General features: G+C 38.4%; 1 protein-coding gene across 1 annotated transcript in view; it reads right to left on the bottom strand.

Annotated features, from left to right (window-relative positions):
• The window catches only part of NEURL4 (neuralized E3 ubiquitin protein ligase 4), a 1403612-nt gene that overhangs the window by 78309 nt on the left and 1300630 nt on the right, over positions 1–24673 (bottom strand). The window contains exons 27-28 of the mRNA XM_044076219.1: positions 22367–22479; positions 11434–11593 (exon numbers count right to left, since the gene is read on the bottom strand). Of these exons, the coding sequence (XP_043932154.1) occupies positions 11434–11593; positions 22367–22479 (273 nt within the window). The remainder of the gene's footprint in view (positions 1–11433; positions 11594–22366; positions 22480–24673) is intronic.

Raw genomic sequence — 24673 nt, 5'->3', positions numbered from 1 at the left:
TTCGGCTAACCTTTACTGGCACAGTTAAAACTTTAAAGGCATAGAGTCTAACCTTAAATTAATAACAAGCTCAGGCCTATACAGCACATCAGGCCCTAAACAAGGTATACAGAAAGTATGGTAAATCCTATGATTTTACAAACTTCCCACAAGTCCTAGTTATTGCAAATTTCCGACAAAGGTTGGTAACTTTCACAAAAACCAAATCGGTCTAATCTGAACACCAGACTGACCAATTCGGTCTAGAGCCTGTAACTCTCCAAAAGCCAAATTGCAACCTCACTGACCATAAAAAACAAAAGACACAGGATACCATGAAGGCAATAAACTTAGACTTGCAAAATTGGCAATAAGCAAGTCGCTGCCTAATCTCTTATTTATGGCTATGGATAATAAGATACAAGCAGTGAAAATATTTTTAGTCCCTTTCATCTTGTATATGGGTCAGGCATACTTTTATCACCCTTTTGAAGTTGTGGACAATAATTAATAAAGAAGTGAAGTATTTTATCTGGGAGGTAATGGGGCAAGAGTTATGTGGGATAAGTTGACCCTTCTAATAGAACAAGATGGTTTAGGTTTACCTGATTTAAAGGGATATTTTAGAGCTACACAGTTAAGGCTCATTTACATAACACAAGCAGAAGGTTATAATTCAAAGTGGAAAGGGATGATGATGAAGCAATGGGGAAGTTCAAGAAAGAGAGAGAGAGTGGGATTTTGGATGCACATCATTATATTGAACAACAGCAACCATACAGAATATTATATTCACAAAGTAATATCAAGTACTTTAAGAACTAAGCCAATGCAAGAATGCAGAATGGGGATTTTGGTAATATGGATGACTGCAAGCAGGGGTACAGAAAATAGGCAACAGCATGCTGGAATTTACTGGATAAACCAATATATTGGGAGCAAATAACTCAAGCAGGAAAGGTAACAGAGTGGGATGAGGCCAAGAAGACATTTGGACTGAAGGCTAGATAGAGACCGTCTTCCCTACCAGGGCTTGATCTCAGAGTACAGGCAAAGAGAAAGGGACGGTGGATTTTAAGGGAAAGACCTGCTCCTGAATTTAATCTAGAACAAAACTAGCTGTTAAAAAGGGGCAACTAAACATCTTCTACAATCATGGCATAGAATATCTAAGAAAAGATATGCATCAACATAAATAGGTACTAGAAATAAGACTCATGTCACACTTCTATGCGTAGACAGAATCTTGCCTGAGAAAGCAATATCTTTTGCAAGGAAAACAATGCTGACAAACTTAGTAACAATAGTGCACAAACACTGGAAAAGAGTAATCAGAAAGGAATTAATATTACAATGAGAATCAGAAAACACAAGACAAGTAAACCAAGCTGAAAGTAAAGGCAATTCATCATAGTAGATTCCAAAGAATGGTAATAAAGATAACAGTGTTGTAAGCATTACTAACTAATATTAATAAAACATGTGTGTTTTAAACACAATGATGTTCCTGTACCTGCCCTGGTAATCCCTGGCTTAGGTCTGGCTGTAAACATAGTTATTAAATGTTTTCCCCAGCTTACATCTAAACAGAGCTCTAAAAGAATTTAATACACAATTCCTACACTAACAAAGAAAGGGGCAATTTTGGGAATTTTTGAAACACATTTCAGAAAACACAAACAATATCAATACTGGAATGTATGCTTTAATGCAAATGGAATATCATTAATTTTAGAACTGATAAACTACCACCAATCCATTCATCCATCCACAACTCCCTTTTCCCATTTTTGCACATGGGGTTAGGGTGTCACTTCAACAGTGATAATCACCTACAGCTAAGACTTACACCGCCGGGTGGCTAGTCCTGCCGCAGTAATTCTTCCACAAAACACATTTACACTCACACCTATGGCTAATTTAGAGTGTCCAATCCACTTACTGCATGTCTTTAGAATGTGGGAGGAAACCAGAAAACCTGGAGAAAACCCATACAAACAAAGGGAAGACATGCACCACTACCAATCAAGATATTATATTCATTAAGTAAAAGATCAGTGCACAAATCTGTACTGCATCTACTTTTCAAGAAGACTATACTGCCAAGTCAAACATTTTCCACTTCAAAGTACCTCTAGTCATTTCAATAAAACTTATAAGCCAAACACAAAGTTAACTTTCACATCAGAAATAATGAAAAAAATGTTGGAGAGAAGGACGGTAGCATGAGAAATGACCAGAAGAATCAAGAGCATGTTGGAAATGAAGCAGAAACAGTATTTGGGTGATGGAGTAGAACTGTAACAAAATCAGCAACTTAATGTAGGATTATAATGCATTAATTATATTTCTGAAATTTGACAGCACAAGAAATTCTGGAAACACTGGACTTATTCAAAATTTGTTTGCTGAGTAGGGGACTTGAGTATATGCCCTACTTCATGTCATTAATGTTCGGAAAAATGCTTCGGGGGGAAGAGAGGGGAGAACGCTAACTGTAAGTAAAGGAAACACTTTTTTTCTTAATAGTACTGTATCTGTGTTGCATGGTTTTCTTTGCATGCTACTTTTGGGTGTAATGGGGATTGTAAACAGGTGTTTTTATTTTTCTCTCCTCTTTTTCTTCTTGTGCAGTTCTGAGAAACATAGGCAATTTTTGTTTTCTTTTCTTGTTCACCCTTCTTCTCTCTTTGTTCAGCTTTGAGAAATGTCGGCACTGTAATGAAAAAAAATGAGGAGGGGAGGAGATGGGGGGGGGGGTGGAAGGGTCTGGTTAAGACAGTATGACCAAAGAAAAATCAGTGTGCTTATTCCCATGCTTGCATAGGGAAATTACTGGATAAAAACCCTAGGTTTTGTCCAGTAACAAGTTTATTACAAAGCTTGTATATTAAAAAGAATATTGAATAATGTAAGGCTTTTTTTCTGATAACAAGCTACCCTTAGCAGTTCTGTGTCTGGTTTGCATGTCACTACAACACAATTTGATAAAGAAAAATGGCTTGGAGAAAGTGTTTACTGAAAGCATTCAAGTGTTTTTGCAACTGGAAGAGTTATACAGATAGAAAAAAATCAAATAGCACTTAATAATAGCACAGGCTGTACCATGTGTCTTAGCATGACTAATCTTTCTTTTTGGTTAACTTTAGCCTGTCTCTGTAGCTATCAATTTAGAAATGATGTTCTTATTAGGAAGCAAGAACTTCAATATTTGAAGTAGTACATAGATTTGTGTGTTATTGTAAAGTTCATAGGTTTTAGGAGTTTTTTGGGGGGGGCTTTTTGTTCTGTTAGAGGGCTCTGAAAAAAAAATAAAAGTTATGTAAGATGTGACATAGGCGCAAATGGATATGACATGAAACAACTGTATAAAAGACCATCCTGCCGAATAGTACATACATGTAACATAAACGTTGGAACTAGACATTTAGCAAAAGAGAAGTTATATATAAAAGGTGGTAATAAGAACTGAACATATTAATTTGATAAAGAAAGGTTTTCAGAATGGTTATTCAGCAGAATATTTGGGGCAAAGGAAAAGAGGAGTACTTATACTAACTGCAAGAGGAGCTCCAAATGTGATAGAAGAGGAAAAAAAGGTAATAATGGAAGACACATAGCACTAAGGGGCTTACTGGCTAGGGAGGAGGATTACACTGACATGCATTTACATCCCCCTAAAACTGCTCTAATGGAGCTTAAGAAAATTCTGGGAGAAATAATCAGCTTTCAGCAAGGAATATTACTTATAGGTGGAGACTGGAATTTGGTTTGCAACAGTGAAGATGTGTCTGGGGGGCCTAGAAGGAAAATATAATAAGGGACGGTAGATTTTTGAAGAAATTTATGAAAAAAGACAAACTTGTAGTGGAAACTAAACAAGTTTGTGAACAGCTGGTGAATATGACATCGAATTCTACATTGGAGAATTTTCTTTTTCTTCTTCAATTATTAATTAAAAATTAAAGAAATGAAAGAAAGAAAAGAAAAAAAAAAAAAAAATTAAATTATGACATTAAGATTATGACCGATGAGAGTGCGTTCGTGTTTCTAGCTTTCAAAGAAATGGGAGAAAAGAGTGTTTCTTTCAAAAAAAAAATAAAAAAGGAAAAAATATGCCAGTAAGAACTTCCTGAGTCAGCGCGGAGAGTGAGGTCTTCGAGAGGAAAGAGAAATCTTTTCCTAGACTACAGTTGCACCAAACAAAAAACCACAAAACACTTCCACAAACGAAAACATAAATGAATGGATATCATACCAATATTACAAAAAAGGGTTGAGAGATCCAGAGAGACTGAGACTCGAAGGACAATGACAGAAAGGTAGAAAAGGTAGATGGACATAGTTGTATATTGTGTAGTTGTCTTGTTGGTAGACAAACTAGACAACTGTTTAGAAAGGGTAGAAGAGTCTGGTTTATTTACACCCAAAAAATTGTTATGAAAACCCAAAGGTTAAAAAAAGTGAAAAATTAAAATTAATTTAAAACAAATTTTCTTTGAAAATTTATTTTCAGGAACAAATGTTAACTCTGATGCAGACTGTAACTGTGATGCTTTATTTTCACTGAAAGTTGGAAATTCATGTGAAGATAAGTTTTATTCATGTGCATCGGTAGTGAAGAGGAAAATAATGCTACACTAAATTAAATGATATATTATTAAAGATTTTAACTATTTTTTTTTTTTCTAATAATCACTACTGAATACAATGCTGGAAATAACTAGATGCTGGATAAGGAAAAAAATGAATAGAGGATTTTATGAATAAAAAGAAAATTTATAATTTAACAAAAAAAAAATGGGGAAAATTGCAACAAGAACTAATATAAAAACTGTAATATAGTTTTTAAACAAGCAGATAATGGTTATGCTAAATATATAAATTCTCATAACTAACATTTATATACATTGTAATAATTACAATACAACACATGTATATTGTAAAATTTGCAATATTAGTCAGACAAGCAAGGCAGAGAAAATTTTTTTGAATTACATAAGAAAGAAGTGTGAGATTACACTATTTGAAAAAATAAAAATAAAAAAATATAAAATAAAAGAACAGAAAAATTGCAAAAACCCATTTCCTCCCTCAAAATTCATAATATCTGAAACCGACCACCTGGTGGAAGCTATTGTGTCAGTTTGGATACTTTACTTACTTTCTCTTTGCATCATATTACATGAAAGAAATAAAAGAAAAAGAAAGAAAATAAAACTATATACATTGGGGAGAAAACATGTATTTTAGGAAAAAAATAGAAGATATATTGGGAGAAAAATTCATATTTTATTACGGTGGAGTCTCTACACCAACATTTCACATACTTTTGTTAAAACTATTTAAATTTCATAAAAATCTTCTTGAATGATAGCCCTAAATACTGGAATTATATGGCACTGGTGGAATAAAAAATTTTTTATAAAAATAATTTTTGAATTTAATGGGTATGCATGCTGACATGTTTTTTATGGGGCTATGCTATATGCTCAGCCATTGCCCTATTTGAAATGACAAAATTATGAATGACTTTATTCTTGAAAATATTATAGATTATATTCTTCTATTATAATAGGACTTATGAATTTTCTTGATTCATTGACGGGATAATCATCATACATCAATTGTTGATACATACAATAATTATAGATTGGCATTTTTGGCATAAAATTTACAGATATAATCGCAACAATACAGGTTTTTCTTCATATCACAGGTTTGGACATCTCACTTAAGGGCATAAATGCATATATAAATACCATGATGAAATAAGCTGGAAAATGTGGGGTGATGGTTTACATCCCCCATACATTGAGAGCATCCTATGGGGAATTTTGAGAATAAAAAGACTTAATTTGATATTGATATTATGAAGCATGAATTCAAAGTGGCAGATTATTTAAAATTAAATTAAATAATAGCAGATAGATATTAAAATAGTTTATATAGAGCCTTAAAAACAGAGTATAGGCGGTATATATAAAAAAACTATGTGAGTATTAATAATTAGAAAATATGTGACTGAATAAGAGAGAAATATTTATTTATAAAAATACCTCTGAAATTTTGAACTAAAAAAAAATGATTATATAATATTTTAAAAAAATTAAAAAGATGATTAATTATTAAAAAAAGATGTAGCATCATTAATCATATATAAAGGAAATGTATACAGGACTTGGATTAAATTATTTATCAAATTACCAGTATTTCCTGATAAAAAAAGGTTAATGGATTAAATGTTGTTCAGATGAAGGGAACAAAATATTGTGGGAAAGTGTGCCATATGCAAAATATAATAAAATGAACTTTTATTTGTTAAAAAAAAATATATTTGTATGAACAAGAAGCAAATATATTTGTATAAGTGTTGTTTAATAATTATGTTAAATGTTATATTTGAGAATTTAAAGATAATGAAAAGAAAGAAAAAATTGAGTAGATAGAAATAAAAAAAACTAAAAAGATTATTGAAAATTTATTAGTCTATACATCATGGATGTGATAGTCTTTGTTGTTTATAAATTTATGAAAATGTTTGGCTTGGAAGATGTGAATTCAGTACTAGGAGTTCAGAGTGAATTTACATATTACTCACCGAGATACAAAAATTGGGCTAGGATAGATAGATTTTATATCTCACAGGAACATATGCATTTAATTGAAAGTCTTGAAACTCACCCAATAACTATTTCAGAACATGCACCAATAATAACTAAAATAAAAAATGTAAGGTAATGAAATGAAAATGAGACACTGGCTAGTTCCCACCTACAGGTTGAAAAGAGAGGAACTTAAGGAATGGGTTGTGGAACTAATTTAGGAGCTACTAGAGAAGACAGATTTATCTTCTGAAAACACAGCTAAGGAGTGGGATAAAATTAAAGTGGAGTTTAAAACTAGGTTGGAAATAAAAGAAAGGGGGATTGTTTAGAGGTACTGACAAATGCTAAAGTATTACAAAATAGGGGGGATCTTTCAGAACAAGAAAAGGAGCAACTGCAGAACGCTAAACAGAAAATAAGGGATTGCCTCGATAATATGCATGAATTTAGAAAGACTGCCATTAACCAGCTGTTTTCGGATAATTCTAGAGCACAAAAACATCTAGCACAACTCAAGAAACAAAAAGTGGAAAGGGCAGTCACCAAGCTTAGGGAGCCTATGACAAGGAAGATAACAAGAGACCCTGTAGCAGTATTAGAAATATTTCGGAAATTGAATGAAAATTTGTATAAAGCAGAGAAATACCGAAATCAAGAATAGGTACAAATGGAAATGTTTATGGAAGAATTAAATATCACAAAGTTAGAAGTAGATGAGGCTTAATTACTAACAGGATAGGAAGGGATGAGATAAAAATGGTTATGTCAAACCAATCTACAGGAAAGTCCCCAAGAATAGATGGTATTCCTGTGGAAGTTTGGAAGTTAGGAGGGGAAAAAACTGATAAAGATCTGGAAGGTTTTGTTTAATAGTATTTTAAGAGGAGAATTACCAGCATCCTGGAAGAAGGCAGTGGTAATGGTAATACCCAATGAGGGTAAAGATCCATTGGATCCAGCTTAATACGGGCCCATTTCAATACTAAACCATGATTATAAAGTGTTTATGTCTATAATGGCTAAAAGAATGGCAGAAGTGATACCAAAATTGATAGATATGGATCAGTGTGGTTTTGTGGAGGAGAGGCAAACATTTGACAATATTAAACAGAACACTGATGATCCAGAGGGAAGCAGAATGCAAGAAAGTACCACTTTTATTGGTGGGTCTTCATGCAGAGAAAGCATTTGACAGAGTAGATTGGGACTTCATGAGGAAGGCAATGGAAGCATTTGCTTTCCCTGACACAGTTATAAGGTTGATTAGAAGAATATATGAGGGGATTGCAAGCACCAAGTAAAGTGAGTGGGGTCCTCACTGATAATTTCTGCTTGAGTAGAGGAACCAGGCAGGGTTGTCTGCTTTCCCCCTTCGTTGAGTGCATTATATTTAGAAACACTGGCAAAGAAAATAAGGGACTCAAAAATCCAAGGATATAACTGGTATGGTAGTCAGGAAAAGCTGGCTCTCTTTGCAGAAGATATTATTTTATGCATGACAAAACCAGAAAGGGAGATTACAGTGTTGTGGAACATTTTAAGACAGTTTCAAATCTTCTTGGGATACAAAATTAATGAAGCTAAAACAAAGGCAATAGCGGTAAATTATGTACCCACATACAAATTGGTCCAACAACATCCATACTTATGGGGACATGATAAAATGAAGTATTTAGGAGTATGGATTAGAAATGACTCTATGGTGGCAGCTAAGGATATGTGGGAACAGACTACAACAGAAGATAATACAAAAATTGAGAACATGGAAGTTTTGTTATATGGATAGTAATACACAAGCCATTAAAATGTTTTTAGTCCCTTTAGTCTTATACACAGGGCGGCCACGGTGGTGCAGTGGTTAGCATTGTCACCTCACAGCAAGAGGTTCTCCGGTTCAATCCTTGGCTGGGGTGCCTTCTGTGCAGAGTCTGCATGTCCTCCCTGTGGTCGCATGGGTTTCCTCCGGGTGCTCCAGTTTCCTCCCACATCCCAAAGACATGCTGTAGGTGGATTGGGCACTCTAAATTGGCCCTAGGAATGAGTGTGTGCGTGTGTGTGCCTTCTGTGGAAGGTTGGACACCGGGCTGCCAACTCGACACCGTAAAACTCTACTGCCAATCATGAGCGGACAGGTGATCCGCTGTGGCGACCGCTAACCGGGAAAAGCCGAAAGAAGAAGTCTTATACACAGGTTAGGCATACTTTTATCAACCGGAGAAGTTGTGGATAGCAATTAAAAAAGAGCTGAAGAATTTTATCTGGGAAGGGAAGACAGCAAGGGTCAAATGGGATAAGCTGGTTCTTCCACTAGAACAAGGTGGACTAGGATTACCTAATTTGAGGGGGTATTTTAAAGCAACATAGTTAAGGCTCTTGTACATAGCGGAGGAAAAAAACTGTAATTCAAAGTGCAAAGGAATGAAGTTGACACAGGGAGGAAGCTCATGAAATAAGGAGAAATTGGGATTTTGGATCAGACTCTTAAGGAGAACAACCAAAATCATACAGAGTATTACATTCATAAAATATAAGGGAGTATTCTAAGAACCAAACCAGCATGAGAATGGAGAAAAGAGATTTTGCCGACAGTGTTGACTGTGGTCAGGGATACAGAGAACAGGCAAGAGGGGGCTGGAATTTATTGGAGAAAACAAGCAAAGGAACCAAGATATTGGGAGCAAATAACTAGAAATGGAAAGGTAACAGAATGGGAAGAGGCCAAGAATTTATTTGGACTGCAGGTTAGAGATTGCCTTCCCTGTCAAGGAATGATATCAAAGTATAGGCAAAGAGAAATAAAATAAGGGGGTTCCTAAATGAAAGACAAGCACTGGTAGAGTTTTTAATAGAATCTAGAACAGAAGCTGCCATTAAAAAAGGAATAATTAGTAAATTATATAAAATACTGCATGATAATTATAAGAATCAATCAGAGGAGCTTCGAAAGGATTGGGAAGAGAGACTGGATAAGCAAGTCACAAAGAGACAATGGGGGGGGGGGTATATGTATATCTCCCAAATATGCAACAAAAGTCTAGAAGATTTAGGATCTTTGGCTGGAAGTGTTTACACTGGTATTTTTATACCTCCAGTAGACCCCAAAGAATTCTCCCTTAGGTGGATAGCAAATGATGAAGGTGTGACGAGCAAGAAATAGGTAGCTGGAAATATGTTTTTTGGAAGTGCAGGGAGCTGGCAGACTTTTGGGATTCCCTGCGGATTTCTCTGTTGGAGATGCTGGGTGAGCAAAATGGACTGAACGGACAGATGAGTTTTTTGAGTTATGCTACAGAATTGGAATTGCCTAGACACAGTAAAGCCTTGCTGAGTCTAATTATGTTGTTGCCAAAAAAGTAATTACTAGAAAATGGAAATCAAAGTTTAGACCAACTTTACTAGAAGGAGTGAATATAGTGACAAAGATAAAACAACTGGAATTGGGATGTTTAGAAAAGGGAAGGAGCAAACTACCAAGGAAAAAATGGGAATTGTGGGAGGAATGTATGCAGAGCAGGAACGAGGTTTAAAAGGCAGGATTTGAATGAACTACACAATGCTTAACTGACAATGACTGGATAGTTTATAAGTGATGTATAATGTTGACAACTACAACTGTTTCAAGGGTGCCTGTGATGTAAACTGTTTGCAACTAAAGTGATATTATGTTGTATGTTTTTCATTTATATAAATGTAAGATTGCCTTTGTCATATGTACAAATTTAATAAAGATGTTTGAAAGGGAAAAAAAAAAAAAAAGAAATAATGAAAAAACCCAACTGATAAAACTGGAAAAAACAGTTAAAGAATCAATAGACAAACACCCAAGGTATCACCAGCAAATCATATGTCAGTGGTAAAGCTGTGATCCTAGAGTGACCTTATTTTGCTGTCACATGGAACTCTATAAAGCCTCCTCTGTCTAAACAGCATGTCTCTTACAGCGTGTCACCCATGGCAGCACTTTTATGTCAAGGAGAGTCTTTCAGTGTTTCTAGTAATGATACAGTACATTTCTGCTAATTTAAGAAGACTAAATTAATAAAGACAGCTTCCTGTATCAGAGACTTCAGTGAGTATACTCTGTCAGCTTTATTAGACTTACATCTAGACTTATTTTGCTATACTTTTTTTGCATTAATGGAAGTAAAACAGTTGTTGGCAACAATTAAAGAGTGCGTGTGTGCATGCGTGCATATATATATATATATATATATATATATATATATATATATATATATATATACATATACACACACACATATATGTATGTATGTAGATATATATATATATATATGTGTGTGTGTGTGTGTGTGAGTGTCTGTAAAGCACTAGGAATACAAAGTAAAAGAAAAGGAGGAGGACAAATGCTTATCCTTATTGTTAGTTAACAAACCTATTAATGCCCCCAACTCTACCAGCCCAAAACAGGTTCAGTAAACATTTTTAAACATTGGGTCTCACATTGTCCAAACTCCAATGTATAAACATCAGGTCTCACTGTGCCCTCCCCAGTGTAATTTGACAAATAAAACAATGCAGAAGACACAGAACAAACTTGTTAATTGCCTTGGTTGACTCAGTTACCCCCCCCCCCAACACTAACTCACATAAAGGAAAGCCATGGGCAACCTAAATGGTGCAAGTTATTTATTGCCTGTATATGTGACTGCAGCTGAAATTAGAAAGGATTATGGCAATGGCACCCCTGCACTTAAATTACTCATCTGTGTAGAATGCATATGCCTACTGATGCCAATGCTTCAAAGCTATAACAAGAATAAATCACTCTGAAAGAGCAGTAGTATCTTGAGATAGCAATTTCTTAAAATAAAGGCAGACTACTCACTGGACTTTAGCTGCAAAGACCTCAAGGCCAGCATATCGCATGGTGGGAGAGAGGTGTGTTTTTGGTGGCTCTCGAACTGGCACACTGTTCTCCTCTGGCTCGCTGTAGCCATTCTGCAAATCTGCTTTCATTTGTTTGCTGTTAAAGAGGGAAGTGCTACCTGCAAATAAAACAAAGCTGTAAAACATCTAGTTAAAAAAATGTACATTACTAGGTTGCATAAAACCAGACTGTTTTATGAAGAACTAAAATGGATGAGAAGCATTCACTAAGAATACTTAAAACAGGTGTAAAACAATAGCAATAAAACTCTGTTAAAGTGGGAGAGATATATAGCACTCTGGTACTTGGCAGCACGAAAACTGATTGCTACAAGCACCAAAAACTCAAGTGTTATGCACAATTTATAACTCTCACAAACCTGTGTAACAGCATACTTAAAATGCAGTTTGTCAGATGTGTGTTATACAATCAATAAAAAACATACTGTATCTTGAAAGTTTACAGCAACTTACTAATATGATGTTATCCCAGTCCAACTATCTATGTAAAATGTCATTAAAAGGCATTCAGATGAATAAACAGAAGATGGGAATTATTATGATCAGGGTATCAAGCAGCCATTCTTGAGTGGCAGAATAGTACAGTTGTGTACCTACCATAAATGTAGATGTTCGAGTGTATTCACTGTTGCAGTTATTACACTTGGGTTATCCTGCTGGCAGGCTACCCGCAGTCAGCCTGAATTCCAAAGTCATGGTCCGGTGTCAGTTGCTGTCACCTCTTCCCTGACGTCAGTGCGTCAGGGGTATATAAGATGCAGCCGACACAATTTTCTTCAGTCTTTCTTGCCGCACGGTGCCTGAAGCAAAAGCAGTTCGTAAGTGCCGGTCGGCCGACTCCTGAGATTTTCAAGTTCGAATTTCCGATCCGAAGTCTTCAATAAAGCTAAGTACCCCATTGGGGAAACTTTTTCTTGCTCCAGACCAATGTCAGTAAAAGTTAACAATTGTATTTCTTTTGAGGGAAGCAAATACCTCATAAGAATTTTCATTCTTACTGTATTCCTTGCCTAGGCCCTGACCATGACGTTGCTAGTTGTTGGTTTTGTGCTAGATTTAACCAACGCACTATTAAGCAGCGGTACGATTTTGCTTTCCATTACTTTGGCCGAAGGTTTAACTATATAATGCCATCGGAACACCTGACGACCGGAGTTCATAAAAAGCGCAAGGAAAAAGAAAAGGACAGGCATCCGAGGTCCAAAACCGACGATGAAGCCTCTTCTAGGCCAGTCGCCGGTTCTCAGTAAGGCACTTTCGCAGCCCCTGACACCCGCTACCTCAGAGCCACACGCCTCAGACTCCCACGTGGAGACAACTAGACCTCTGGAAACCTTGGATACCTGTCCTTTTCTTTTTCCTTGCGCTTTTTATGAACTCCAGTCGTCCGCTGTTCCGACAGCATTATATAGTTAAACCTTCGGCCAAAGTAATGGAAAGCAAAATCGTACCGACGCTTAAGAGTGCGTTGGTTAAATCTAGCACAAAACCGACAACTAGCATGGTAACTGTCTGAAATATGAAGTCTTAAATAAATATATCCAAATGCATATTTCAGACTAAAAACAATACTAATGACACATGACTCTGAACAAATTATGAGACTACTGCTAAATACAACTGACAGATTTGTAGATGTGCAAGAAAAGTTGTACAAAGACTTCCAGTATAGAGATGGCTCAGTGGGTCATTGTTCCCAAGGTCTCCCACATGGTTGATTAAATATAAGCTGACTTGTTTCTAATGATATAAACAGAAATTGTAGTACTATCAACTATCATTTTCTGAATGCCCACTAATTGTAGTTAGGAAAACACCGCAAAGTACAGGAAAATTCAACAAATGTCCTCTTCAACTGTATCTAACCATTACCATGTGGTGCCAATATTGGAAACTAAAAACATGAAGGTTGAGGGGAAGATTCTGAAGAAATGACATCCATGAGAGAGAAGACAGACAACATGCATGAAAACCTGTAAAATTAAAAGGGACACTGATGGACTTTGTTACAGTAACAGATGAAGCCGAAAGGCATGGAAGAGGCATTAAACAGGTATGAGGGATCAACTTCTGTAGCTCACCAGCATCAACAAAAGCACAAGATCCAGTTAACAAAAATGGATGCACTCTACAAAGAGGCACACATTCTAAAGTGCCTTGGTCGAGCAAGGCCTGAATGACAGGAGAGAACAGCTTTACCTGATTGTGAAGTGGAGGATGGATGCACCTGAAAGGAAAGACTTTCTTGCATGTCATTTTGTAACCCAGTCAAATAATGGACAGTACCCATCAGTCTGTGGTGATGAAATGACACTTTTTTATAGAAGAGGTGAGCCTTTTGGACTGGGGAAGATTATGATCAAGGGAGAAGAGGGGTGCACAAAGGGTAGTTGGCTCACTTGCCTGGGTAGGGAGGTTTCCCACATTTAGGATCCCTGGTCTGGTTTGTCTTGTAATTATTTCCTAAACATTTTCTTGGCCTTATGATAGGGTCTGGACTCCTCGTGGGCAAATGTAGTGGGCTTAGCAGGGTAGTTTCTCTGGTATTTGGGAACTGAAGTAAGGAAAATTTGTCTACAATACTTAATCATTTTCACTTGTTCTTGTAAGGTTTTAAACAAACTGGCTATATCAGGGCCAAATAATAGGTCACTATTTAATGGACAATCTAGAAGTTAGGCTTTAATGTCCTCAGGGAGGGATTAAGTGTGTAGCCATGCACACGTTCTAATAAGAATTTGTGGCAGCTGCTCTGAAGGAGGCTTTCAATTTGTCACGGCTGCATTTGATGCTATACCTAGCCACTTGTGAAGCCTGAGTGATCATACACATGGCCTGTTGCCTACTGGCTGGTCCTTCCATTGTAGTCAAGGTTTTGTTTAAGTTCCCCAAGATAGACAGCAAATATTTTGTCATTTGGGTCTGACAGTTCAGAGCGCTGAAGGCTAGGGTGGATGAAGTATACACATTCTTTCCCAGTCTGTCCATTGCTCTGTTGTCTTCATCTGAGAGAAAGCCATTAGCAGCAAGCAGGAGTTTAGAAAGCTTGTATGTAACCATAGGGAACAAGGAAGGATCTGCCAAGGAATTCTTGTACAAAAACATTAAATCTTCAACTACTTTATAGAATCTATCAGGCCTTTTAGGAGCTGATGGCTGAGAATCAGGAGCAGTGGGCATAAATGCAAAGGCATCAAGAAAGGCCTCCAGGACATTAGGGAGGGAAAGGTACCTCCAAATGAAGCCTCTTCAACAGGGGTATCCCAGGGAAATGGAATCATCATTATGGGCCACTTGGCCTGGAGAATGGATGCAAGAGGAGTAGGCCAAGGAGTGCTCATCAGAGTCTGAGTTTGCCTTGTCATCCACAGAAGAAGATGATTCTAAATACCTCTTCTGTGTTGTAGCAGGAGTAGGAGAAGATGATGTAAATGATGGTGACTTGAGTGCCATTATGGCCTTAAATAGGTCTTGGGAGAAATCCATCCATTCCTTTTGTTTAGAAGTCAGGGTACAGGAAACATTTGTCGTTTTCTGTTTCTTCTTTTTAGGTGTGATGTCTTCTTTAACAAGATGTGTGGAGGTTCTAGCCTCTGACATACCTTATTAAGTGACCCTGGTATTTCCCCCCGAACCAAATTTTGTGGTATACCCTTGGGCTTTTGGAGATAATTATACGGAATCATCCCTTCTCTCCGGTGTTGATAACATCAGTTGTTTCAGACGTGTGAACCTCAGATGCCACACCGGAGAAAGTTTTAGGCATAGGATGTACCAAAGGTTCCGAGATCTCTGATGGTACTTCCATGTCTGACAAGGCAAACATAATGCTGGGCTTAGACCTCTTAAATTTCTTCTTCAGTATAGGAAATAGACCATCTTAAAGTAGGCAAAGTGCTTAAGATATTGGGTTTCCAAATGCATATTGTGGGAAGACAATCACATCTCTAATGTTTTAAGTAAGAAGGACTGGCAAACCATACAATTCATATGATCATGCTCTGTGCCTAAATAAAAGAGGCACTTGGAGTGGAGATCCTTGCAGGTAATTTGCTGACCACAGTCACACTTTCTCCTCCTATCTGACATCTAATAAAACTAACAAACAGCAATAAAATTAGTCCCTTCTTTAACAGAATCTGTAAAGCTCCACTCCTACGTTTCTCCACCAACTCACTACTGCACCTACAGGTAGTTTATAAAAAAAAATAAGAAAAGAGACAGAGGGCTACCTATAGGTGCACCAGTGAGTTGGAGGAGAAAAGTAGGAGTAGAACTTTAAAGACATTGTTAAAGAAGGGACTAATTAGGTGAAATTAAATCAGATTCATTATTGGATGTAACCAAGATGGAAATGTTCAATACAGTGTTTCTGTCTAGCATCCACTCATGGGTGAAGTAATTTTTACCTTCTCCAGGTATTCCTTACGGCGTTTCTGATGAGAAGGTAAAAGGGACAGAAGCCAGTGTACAGAGAGATTTATAAGCTTGAGAAATTAATCTGGGAAGGACACAGGGAAATAAGGTCTTACTGCCCTAAGCCACTTCAGAAATTAGGTCTGACTCCTCCTCCTTCCCAGGGTGCAAAAAGTACAGTTTTGTACCTACCATAAATGTAGATGTCCGAACTGGATAGCATCTGCAGTCATAACAACTGGGTTGTCCTGTCGTCAGGCAGCCCTTCGGTCGGCCGGATTCCAAAGTCTGGGTCCGGCTTTGGCTGATGTCGCACTTCACCCGACGTCATCTCTGCTGGTCTTCGGGTATAAAGGCATCAGCCGACGCCATTTTCCTCAGTGTTTCTTGCCCCAGATGCCAGTTGCCCTCTTGGAAGGCTAAATTTTGGATAAAGGCCAATGTTTCCAAAAAGATAGAAGGCAAACACAACAAATAAGCATGTATGTACATATATACAAACAAATACACCATAAGAGACTCCCCTAGCTAGCTATTAGGAGGGTAAATACCCTAGGAGTACCTCAGAGGGGAAGGAGGGAGGGTAATCCTGACTGCAGATGCTATCCAGTTCGGACATCTACATTTATGGTAGGTACAAAACTGTACTATGTCCTTCATGGATGCATCTGCAGTCATAACAACTGGGTAGAATACCATAGCCAACTAGGGGAGGAGGAAGAAAAAATTATGGTGTGGTTAGGATCCCTTGCAGTACAGCAGTGGCAAACCCTGCTCGGGATCTAGAATACAGAGGTAAATTATAATGCTTGGCAAATGTATGCACGGAGGTCCAAGTAGCCGCCTCAATAATGTCCTTGGTTGCCACTCCTCGTAAGAAAGCTGTGGTAGTGGCTGTAGCCCTTGTAGAATGAGGCCTTATGTTCTGTGGAATTGGTTTTCCATGGTAGGAGTAACAGAATCGTATGCAATTTCCTATCCATTTGGAGATTGTCTGTTTGGAAATTGCTTTTCCTTCCCTTCCTGTTGCATAGGCTACAAAAAGCTGGTCAGTTTTTCTGTTACTTTTGGTTCTGTCCAGGTAGTAGCGTAGCTGTCTATGTACATCCAAGGTATGCAGCATTCTTTCCCCTCTGTTTTGTGGATTGGGGAAGAAGGTAGGTAGGTGGATTGCCTGGTTTAAGGACACTCTGGATACCACCTTAGGCATAAATGTAGGATTAGTTCTCATGGGCACCCTATCTTGATGAAAGATTAGGAAGGGTTGCACTGCCATTAAGGCCTGAAGTTCAGAAACCCTCCTTGCAGAGGTAATTGCCAGTAGGAAAGCAGTTTTCCATGACAGGTGCTGTAGATCTGCTGTTGCTGCTGGTTCAAACGGAGGGAGTGTCAACTTTTCTAGCACAAAGTTCAAGTCTCATGCTGGCAATGGTGGTTTCCTAGGAGGTTTTACATTCTTGATCCCTCTGAGGAACTGCCTGAGTAGAGGATGTGAAAAGACAGGTGGATCAAAGCTGTATTCTGCTGAAATAGCTGATGCATGTATCTTGATGGAGGAATAGGACAGGCCTGTATGTAGAAGCTCTGCCAAATACTCCAGAATGTTAGGAATATCTATATTCGACACATCCTTCCCTCTTTCAGCACTCCAAATGACAAACCTTTTCCATTTTCCTGCGTAGTTCCTTCTTGTTGAAGGTCTGCGGGCTTCAAGGATAATGTCTTTAACCCTTTGGGAAAGATCTGGATTAGTTGCTGCTATGTGATGTTCCAGGCAGTCAGTTGCAAAGTTTTTAGGTTTGGATGCATGATGCTGTAGTTGTTCTGAGTTAACATCAAAGGCATCAGGGGTATTGACCACATTTTCTCCCAAGACATGCTCCTCAGCAATGGGTACCAGTGTTGTCTTGGCCAGTTCGGAGCTATCAGGATTATCCTTGGACGTTCCTCCTTGATTTTCAGTAATACCCTGTGTATCAAGGGAAGAGGTGGAAATGCATATGCTATCAGATCTTTCCAGCTGAAGGAGAGCGAATCCACCTTCCATGCAAGTGGGTGGAATGTCCTTGTGCAGAATTTTTTGAGCTGGTGATTGAGAGGGGAAGCGAATAGATCTATTTGTGGCATTCCCCATTTCTTTGTGATGGTCTTGAAGATGTCCGGGTGTAGCATCCATTCGTGAGCATCCGAGGTGGTTCTGCTTAACATGTCTGCTAGAGTGTTCTCCTTTCCTGGTACAAATATTGCCTGTAACTGGATGTTGTAGCTGAGTGCCAGATTCCAAAGGTCCAAAGTCATTCTGCATAGGGGGTATGAATGAGTGCCTCCCTGTTTGTTGATGTACCACATGACTGTGGTGTTGTCTGTCCTTATCATCAAATGACCTTCTTTGAGGAATGGTCTGAATTTTTGGATTGCCAGTTTTACTGCCAGCATTTCTTTTTGGTTGATGTGCAGGTGCAGCTGGTCCTGGGTCCACAGTCCTTGTACGCATTTGTCCAGCATGTGTGCCCCCCATCCTAGGTCTGAGGCGTCTGTTGTGATGGTTTGGCTTGCTCGAAAGTTGTGGAATGGTAGGCCTGGGTTTGACTGGCATGCTTGAGCCCACCATAGGAACTCCTGTTTTAGGCATGGGATTAGAGGTATTTCCGCTTCTAGGCTGTGCCTGTGTTGTGACCATAAATTCTTTAGGTACCACTGTAGTTTTCTCATATGCAGTCTGGCATGTGGGACCAAGATTATGCATGATGCCATGAAGCCCAAGGCCTGCAGAACTTTTCTTGCTGTTAGTTTGTTCTGCTTTGTTAATGCCAAGAAGTAAAGAGGGAGTTCTTTCTGTTTTTCTGCAGTTAGGAATGCCATTTGTCTTACTGTGTCCAATTCTGCGCCCAAGAATGTTCTTGTTTGGGATGGTATCAGCCTTGACTTTTGTAAATTGACTGTGTATCCCAGGGCTTGTAGCAAGTAAATGACCCTTTGTAAATCTGTTGTCAGCTTGCTTTTGTTGTCCGCTTGTAGCAGGCAGTCGTCCAGGTATGGATAAATTTGGATTCCCTGTAGTCTGCAGTGGGCGATTACTGATGCCAGGCATTTTGTGAATACTCTGGGCGCAGTAGATAAGCCAAAGGGCAATGCTGAGAATTGATAATGCTCTGATCCTGCAAGAAATCTGAGGTATCTTCTGCAATTTGGTCGAATGGGGACGTGCAGGTATGCCTCCTTGAGATCTAGAGTCACCAGCCAACACTCCTTGCCCAGCATGGGAAGAAGTTGCTGTAGGGTCAGCATTTTGAATTTTGGGACAATGATATATGTGTTTAAGATGGACAGGTCTAGAATAGGTCTCCAACTTTTTTCTTTTCTTGGTACTAGGAAGAGTCTGGAGTAGAATCCTTTTCCCTGTTCTGTTATTGGTACTCTTTCCACAGCTCTCATCTTTGTTAATTGCATTATCTGCTGTAGAGCTTCTATTTTTTGATTTGGAGGCAGGTTTGGCATTCCTCTTTTGACTGGTAAGGTGTGGAAGTGGAACCGGTAGCCTTGGTCTATGGTTTGCAAAATCCACTTGTCTTTTGTGATGTAGTGCCAATTTTTTGAAAATAATGCTAACTTTCCGCCTAATGGTGCTGCTATTTGCTCCCTGGTAGGCGGAGTTAGAGCCAAGTCACTGTGATTGTCCTGTTGCAGTGGTAGTGGTTGTGTCTGTGCCTCTGTTATTACCTTGCCACTGTCGTCCTCTGTAGGCACCTCCTCTGGATTGAGTTCGGCCTCTGGAGCGTCTATTCCTGCCCCTTTGGGATCTTGTGGAGTCAGGAAAGGACCAATTTTTGGCAGGCCAGTTCCTGCTAAACCTTGGGGGCTGAACCTGTAAGAAATCTTTAACCGTTTGTACAGATTTTGCCTTTTCTTCCATTTTCTTCATTACCTGCTGGGCAGGTGTACCAAATAAACTGGCCTTATCCATAAGAGCATCTAATACCAAAAGTCACCAATGAATCCACAAAGACAGACATGAGGGACTGTTACCCAAGGCCTGGCAAGCACAAAAGTGTTCTGGGTGCTGGACTATGAGGGAGACACTCCAGACATCCTGGGATCCACTTCCCATGACAGTTGTCATAATGCACAAAGCCTCTTGTTAGCAGATGATGTGCAAGAGCTCTACACTTCACTAGCTGAGGAAGATATGGTAGCACACAAAGTCAGTGAGCCTTCCTTGAGGGTGGACTTAACTTGGAAGAAGTAACCAACATCTAAACTTTCGCTCCTTTGCTAAGTCTTGATGCTCCACCACTGCAATGGAATCACCCAAAGAACCTTAATGATGATCCCTGAGATGTCCACTATGAAATGCAGCAGTCAGGAATGACTCTGGTAGGTTTACAATTTCTCTCTCTCTCTTCTGTCTATGGACAGCCAAAATGGACCACTGGCCCAATATTATGTTCCCTGCCCAAGAAACAGAGATTCTGTCACTATGGATACTTGCTCACGATTAGGCAGCTGCAGGAACATTTAGACGTTGGGAATTTCTTAGGCATCAAACGCAGAAACTTTCACACACTGAACGAAAGGCTCAAAATACAAACTGGGTGAATAACAGAAAAGGACTGATTAGCTCTGCTGGTAGGCAGTTTGTCCCAGTGTAGAACACAATATAATGTTGTTCTCTTGACACATGGAATGCATGTCTGTAAAAAAAAAAAAAGGGGGGTGCTCATGAAAGCAGAAGAAATATTCACTGTAGAATGCCCAGTATTCAGATCTTTTCATGTTATTCCAGTCTGCTGCAACAGCCATCTTGTAATATCTTTGTTTTGTTAAACATGCAAGGTTTAGTACTTTTCTGTTGTACTCTACCAGTGGCCTAAGCAGTAGCAAAAGGGTTCATTTTAGTTTAGCTGAGTCAAATCTTAAAACAAACAAACAAATGCCTAGAAACGTCTTTTAAGCAAATACACGGATTCTCCTTAACCTCACATCCTATTTCAGACCCATTTCTTTCCTTTATACACGTATCATTATTGTGATACAGATTAAGCTCCACTACATCTAGAAACATCCACACTCAGATCATAAAAGCTCAACAAATAATCCTCCTATTTCAGAAGCTTGACTGTGTAGTAAATTAGAACACATATACTCAAGCTTGGTAAAATATGAAGAAATGTGACAAAAGTGTTTTCTGCAGATGTCAACCCCCATCACCTCCATACCTCCTTTACTACCCCCATTATTTTATTATTTTAATTTCAAGGTCACTGCATCTCAGAGAAAAACATTATTACTGACAGGCAGTGTAATGCTTGTTTTTTTCTGGAATGTTGCAAGACTGACCACATACTACACAAAAAAAAATAAATAAAAGTAGGGATCTGAAGATGCTATCTTCTCCTTAGTTCTTTAAGACTTTGGATTAGATTCATAAAATCATGAGTGACTTTAGGTGCAAGTAGTAATGTCCAAGTACAAGAAAAAAAAGGTGAACAGTGACTCAGTATGTCAGCCAGCACCTTCCCAAATTCAATCCTCCAATAAAGGCAAGCAAGCATAGTCTTTTCATTCTTTTTTTCCAGATAGCTCCTTCAGTGCTCAAGCTGTCCAACGAACTTGGGTCACAGTCAGGGTTTCATCCCTCTAAGCCAATCGAGCTGGCAGTCAGTACATTTTTAAAAGGCTTCCCATTTCCTTCATGTATTATAAACAGGCAACATTTATGTACCTTTTCCCAAATCATCTACCACTTTCTTTTCCCTCCAAAACATATTCGGCAAGTATGTTGGACATACTAATTATATTTTAAACTTACCAAAGCAATTACATTATTAGGTCCTTCAGGTTTAACATTCTGTTTTAAGCCTCTTTCTTGTCCATTTTTATTTCAAATGAGATCCCTTTTCTGAGAGTTCAAAACTGCACTGTCATTCTTTTGTTTTTTCAGCTTTACTAAACATAACATCAGCTTTTTCCTCGTCTTGTACAAGTAACCTTCTGTGTAATATGTAATTCCCAATGTATAATGCTTTTCAGATCTTTGTAATGTACCTGGAGAAGCCATCACCAATTACTGATGTCATGGGTCCTAAATGATTAAACAAAGCTGCATAATGGCGCTATCAATAATTAAGAAGCATTTCTGAAACAAATGTGTAATCCAAGGTGGTGTAATGGTACTATTGTTGGAGCTTTTCTCCCTGGGCCTCTGCTGAAAAAGGGGAATCAAGCTCAGTCGGAAAATCCTGGTCAACAAATGTAAAATAAATAATAACTTACTTGGTGACATAACAAGTCAATAGGAAAAAGATGACAAAATGTTGGTAATGGTCTTAAGGCAGTGCACAGCATATAAATGTACAGAAAGTATAAATGCTACAACAGAGTGTGAAGCAATACTGATATGAAGAACAACTGTGTGAATCATCAGTGAGTCTGCACTACTGAACTAAATAACGTACCTGACATAATCTCGCCTTGGTCTAGTATCCGCCTTAGAGCTCCCACACATGTACCGTGGTATGCCATGTGCCACTTTTTATAAACATTTACCACATCACACCGAGGATTCACTCTGAAATAGAAACATTTTCTCATTATAACAAACCTTTATTTACTGATACATAAAAAATGCAACAAACACCATGCATTACTGACAAATGCCAACATCTATCACTCCCATGACTCTGTGGCACAAAAGGACAACATTTTGACTATAACTCAGATGATATGAATTTGAATAGTAACTTGGGTGTTGGAAGAGCTTGGTGGGGGAAAGAGACTGAACCTCGAAGCCAGCTCACTTATCATCAGGATAGGGAGGGAGTGGTGGTTCTAATCAACTGATCAACATCAAGCAAGTGGAGTCATGCAAGGCAATGAAATGGCCAGGACCAAAGAAGTGGGCTTGGTGTTCCCAAGCCACTGACAGTAGCTCTCGATGTGCAGGAGGCAGCATACATGCGCCCTGGGAAGGAAAAGGAAGCCTTGCTATGATGACAGTGCTCATGTCAGTCAGCAGAGGTGGAGTTAGGGATTAAACAGAAACACCCTTGTTGCTAGGATGCCAGCATGGGCACAAACCACCTTCATGACTGGCTGCATGCTGGCTCCTCTCCAGTTCTTGCTCTCATGCTGAGTACTCCAGTACAGCCCCTTGTGTGGTATGCATGTATTATCGGTAACTCATGAATTAGCAAGTAGTTATGAATGGCCTATCTACACACTGTTGAAGAAACATGGTATTTTATCAGTCAGTATTATGAAACTGATGCACACTACGATATTTTGCCCATGTCATCAGCATTTTCACATTTCTTAAGCTTGCACTTTATGTCTACTCTTAGCTATGCCCAATATCTTTGCATTCCAGTTCCACATGCCAACTGTAAACAGTATCAGATATTCAAAAGAAAGATTCACTAGAAGTAATTCCCACATTCTACAGCATTTTACTATTATTTACTTTGTAGGCTGACTAAAAAAATAAAGTTGGGGCATGGAAGACTATAAGGCTTTAAACAATCCTCCCCTTCTCTGTCTACACAAACTACCAATGCCCCCACATTTTTATTTAGCATATCTGCGCATTCCAACTACTTCCATGATCAGGTGCTGAATAAGGATATGTGAGCAAGCAAAGAAACATACAAGCACTCCCATTATCCTCAGTTGGTGGCTGTCCATGGAACTGAGTGGATGAATGTGCCAGGTTGCAACTCTACTGACAAAGGATAGATGAAATAGGGTAGTGTGTGCACAACAGACAGAAGGAGTGAAATTAAATATAATAGGTTATTTGCAGTTGGCCAGAAAAAGTGCAGAAGCAGGTAAAAAACAGCACTGCTTTTTTTCCTAGAGGCAAAATACAAACAGAGGAGATTACTTTACATTTCAGTGGTAACTGCATATTTAAAAGTGTTGGGAGAACACAGCTCATATATGAAAATAATGGTTTGTTCCACTTGGTTTGCTCCACTTGGAGAAACAAGCAGGCAATAATCAAAATGACTATCCTGGGCACCGGTAAGTTATAAACGAACTCAGAACATAAATATTGTTATGTTATGGTTGAATTTTTGCAATTCAGCATCTTTTGTATCCGTACTTTGATTTGCCAAATAGTTGCCAGCATTGCTGGGAAGCCAACTAATGTCTGTATACCAAAATTCACATGAAAATTATTACTTTGGTGATATGCAAGATGGGGGGGGGGCAAAATCCTACTGAAAAATCATACCTCTGATAAGGTAAACAGCTGTAGGTTTCACAGAATGGTAATTTTTTTTTTTTTTGTGGATATGGGCAAGTTTGAAATCTACATGTAAAATGCTGAGCAACTCAAAAGTGCTATGGTTAAATTGATCTGGAAATTTGACACTGGATAATGACATTCTACAACAATTTTTTTCTTCTTGGATTGGACATTCTACAACAGAAAACCAGTGTGGACTTCCAAGATATTTGCACGCTGATCAACGGGTTTATTACAGCTTTTCTACTAAGAAAACAGAAACTTTAGGGGGAAAAAAGTCACCATAAGCTATTCTTCGGAGTATAACTCAGTTACTGACTAATCACTACACCGCCTGGATACCAAAAAGGAGGTGTCTGGAGAAAATAAGAAAAAAAATCTGCTGGGGAAGAGCCTTGCAGCTGTTCTGCAAAAAGCAATTCAGGTTTCAGTTTTGGTACAGGAGACAGTTTCCAATAATTTAAAGGAAAAAATAAATCCAGTGCAATCAAAGGTGCTTAAAATAAGTGGGACA

The sequence above is a fragment of the Protopterus annectens genome, chromosome 7.part0 (genome assembly GCF_019279795.1).
Source record: "Protopterus annectens isolate FY-2018-M chromosome 7.part0, PAN1.0, whole genome shotgun sequence".
In the NCBI taxonomy this organism is placed as follows: Eukaryota; Metazoa; Chordata; order Ceratodontiformes; family Protopteridae; genus Protopterus; species Protopterus annectens.
The sequence above is the reverse complement of the archived record's forward strand: the minus strand, read 5'-3'. Positions and strand labels throughout refer to the sequence as shown.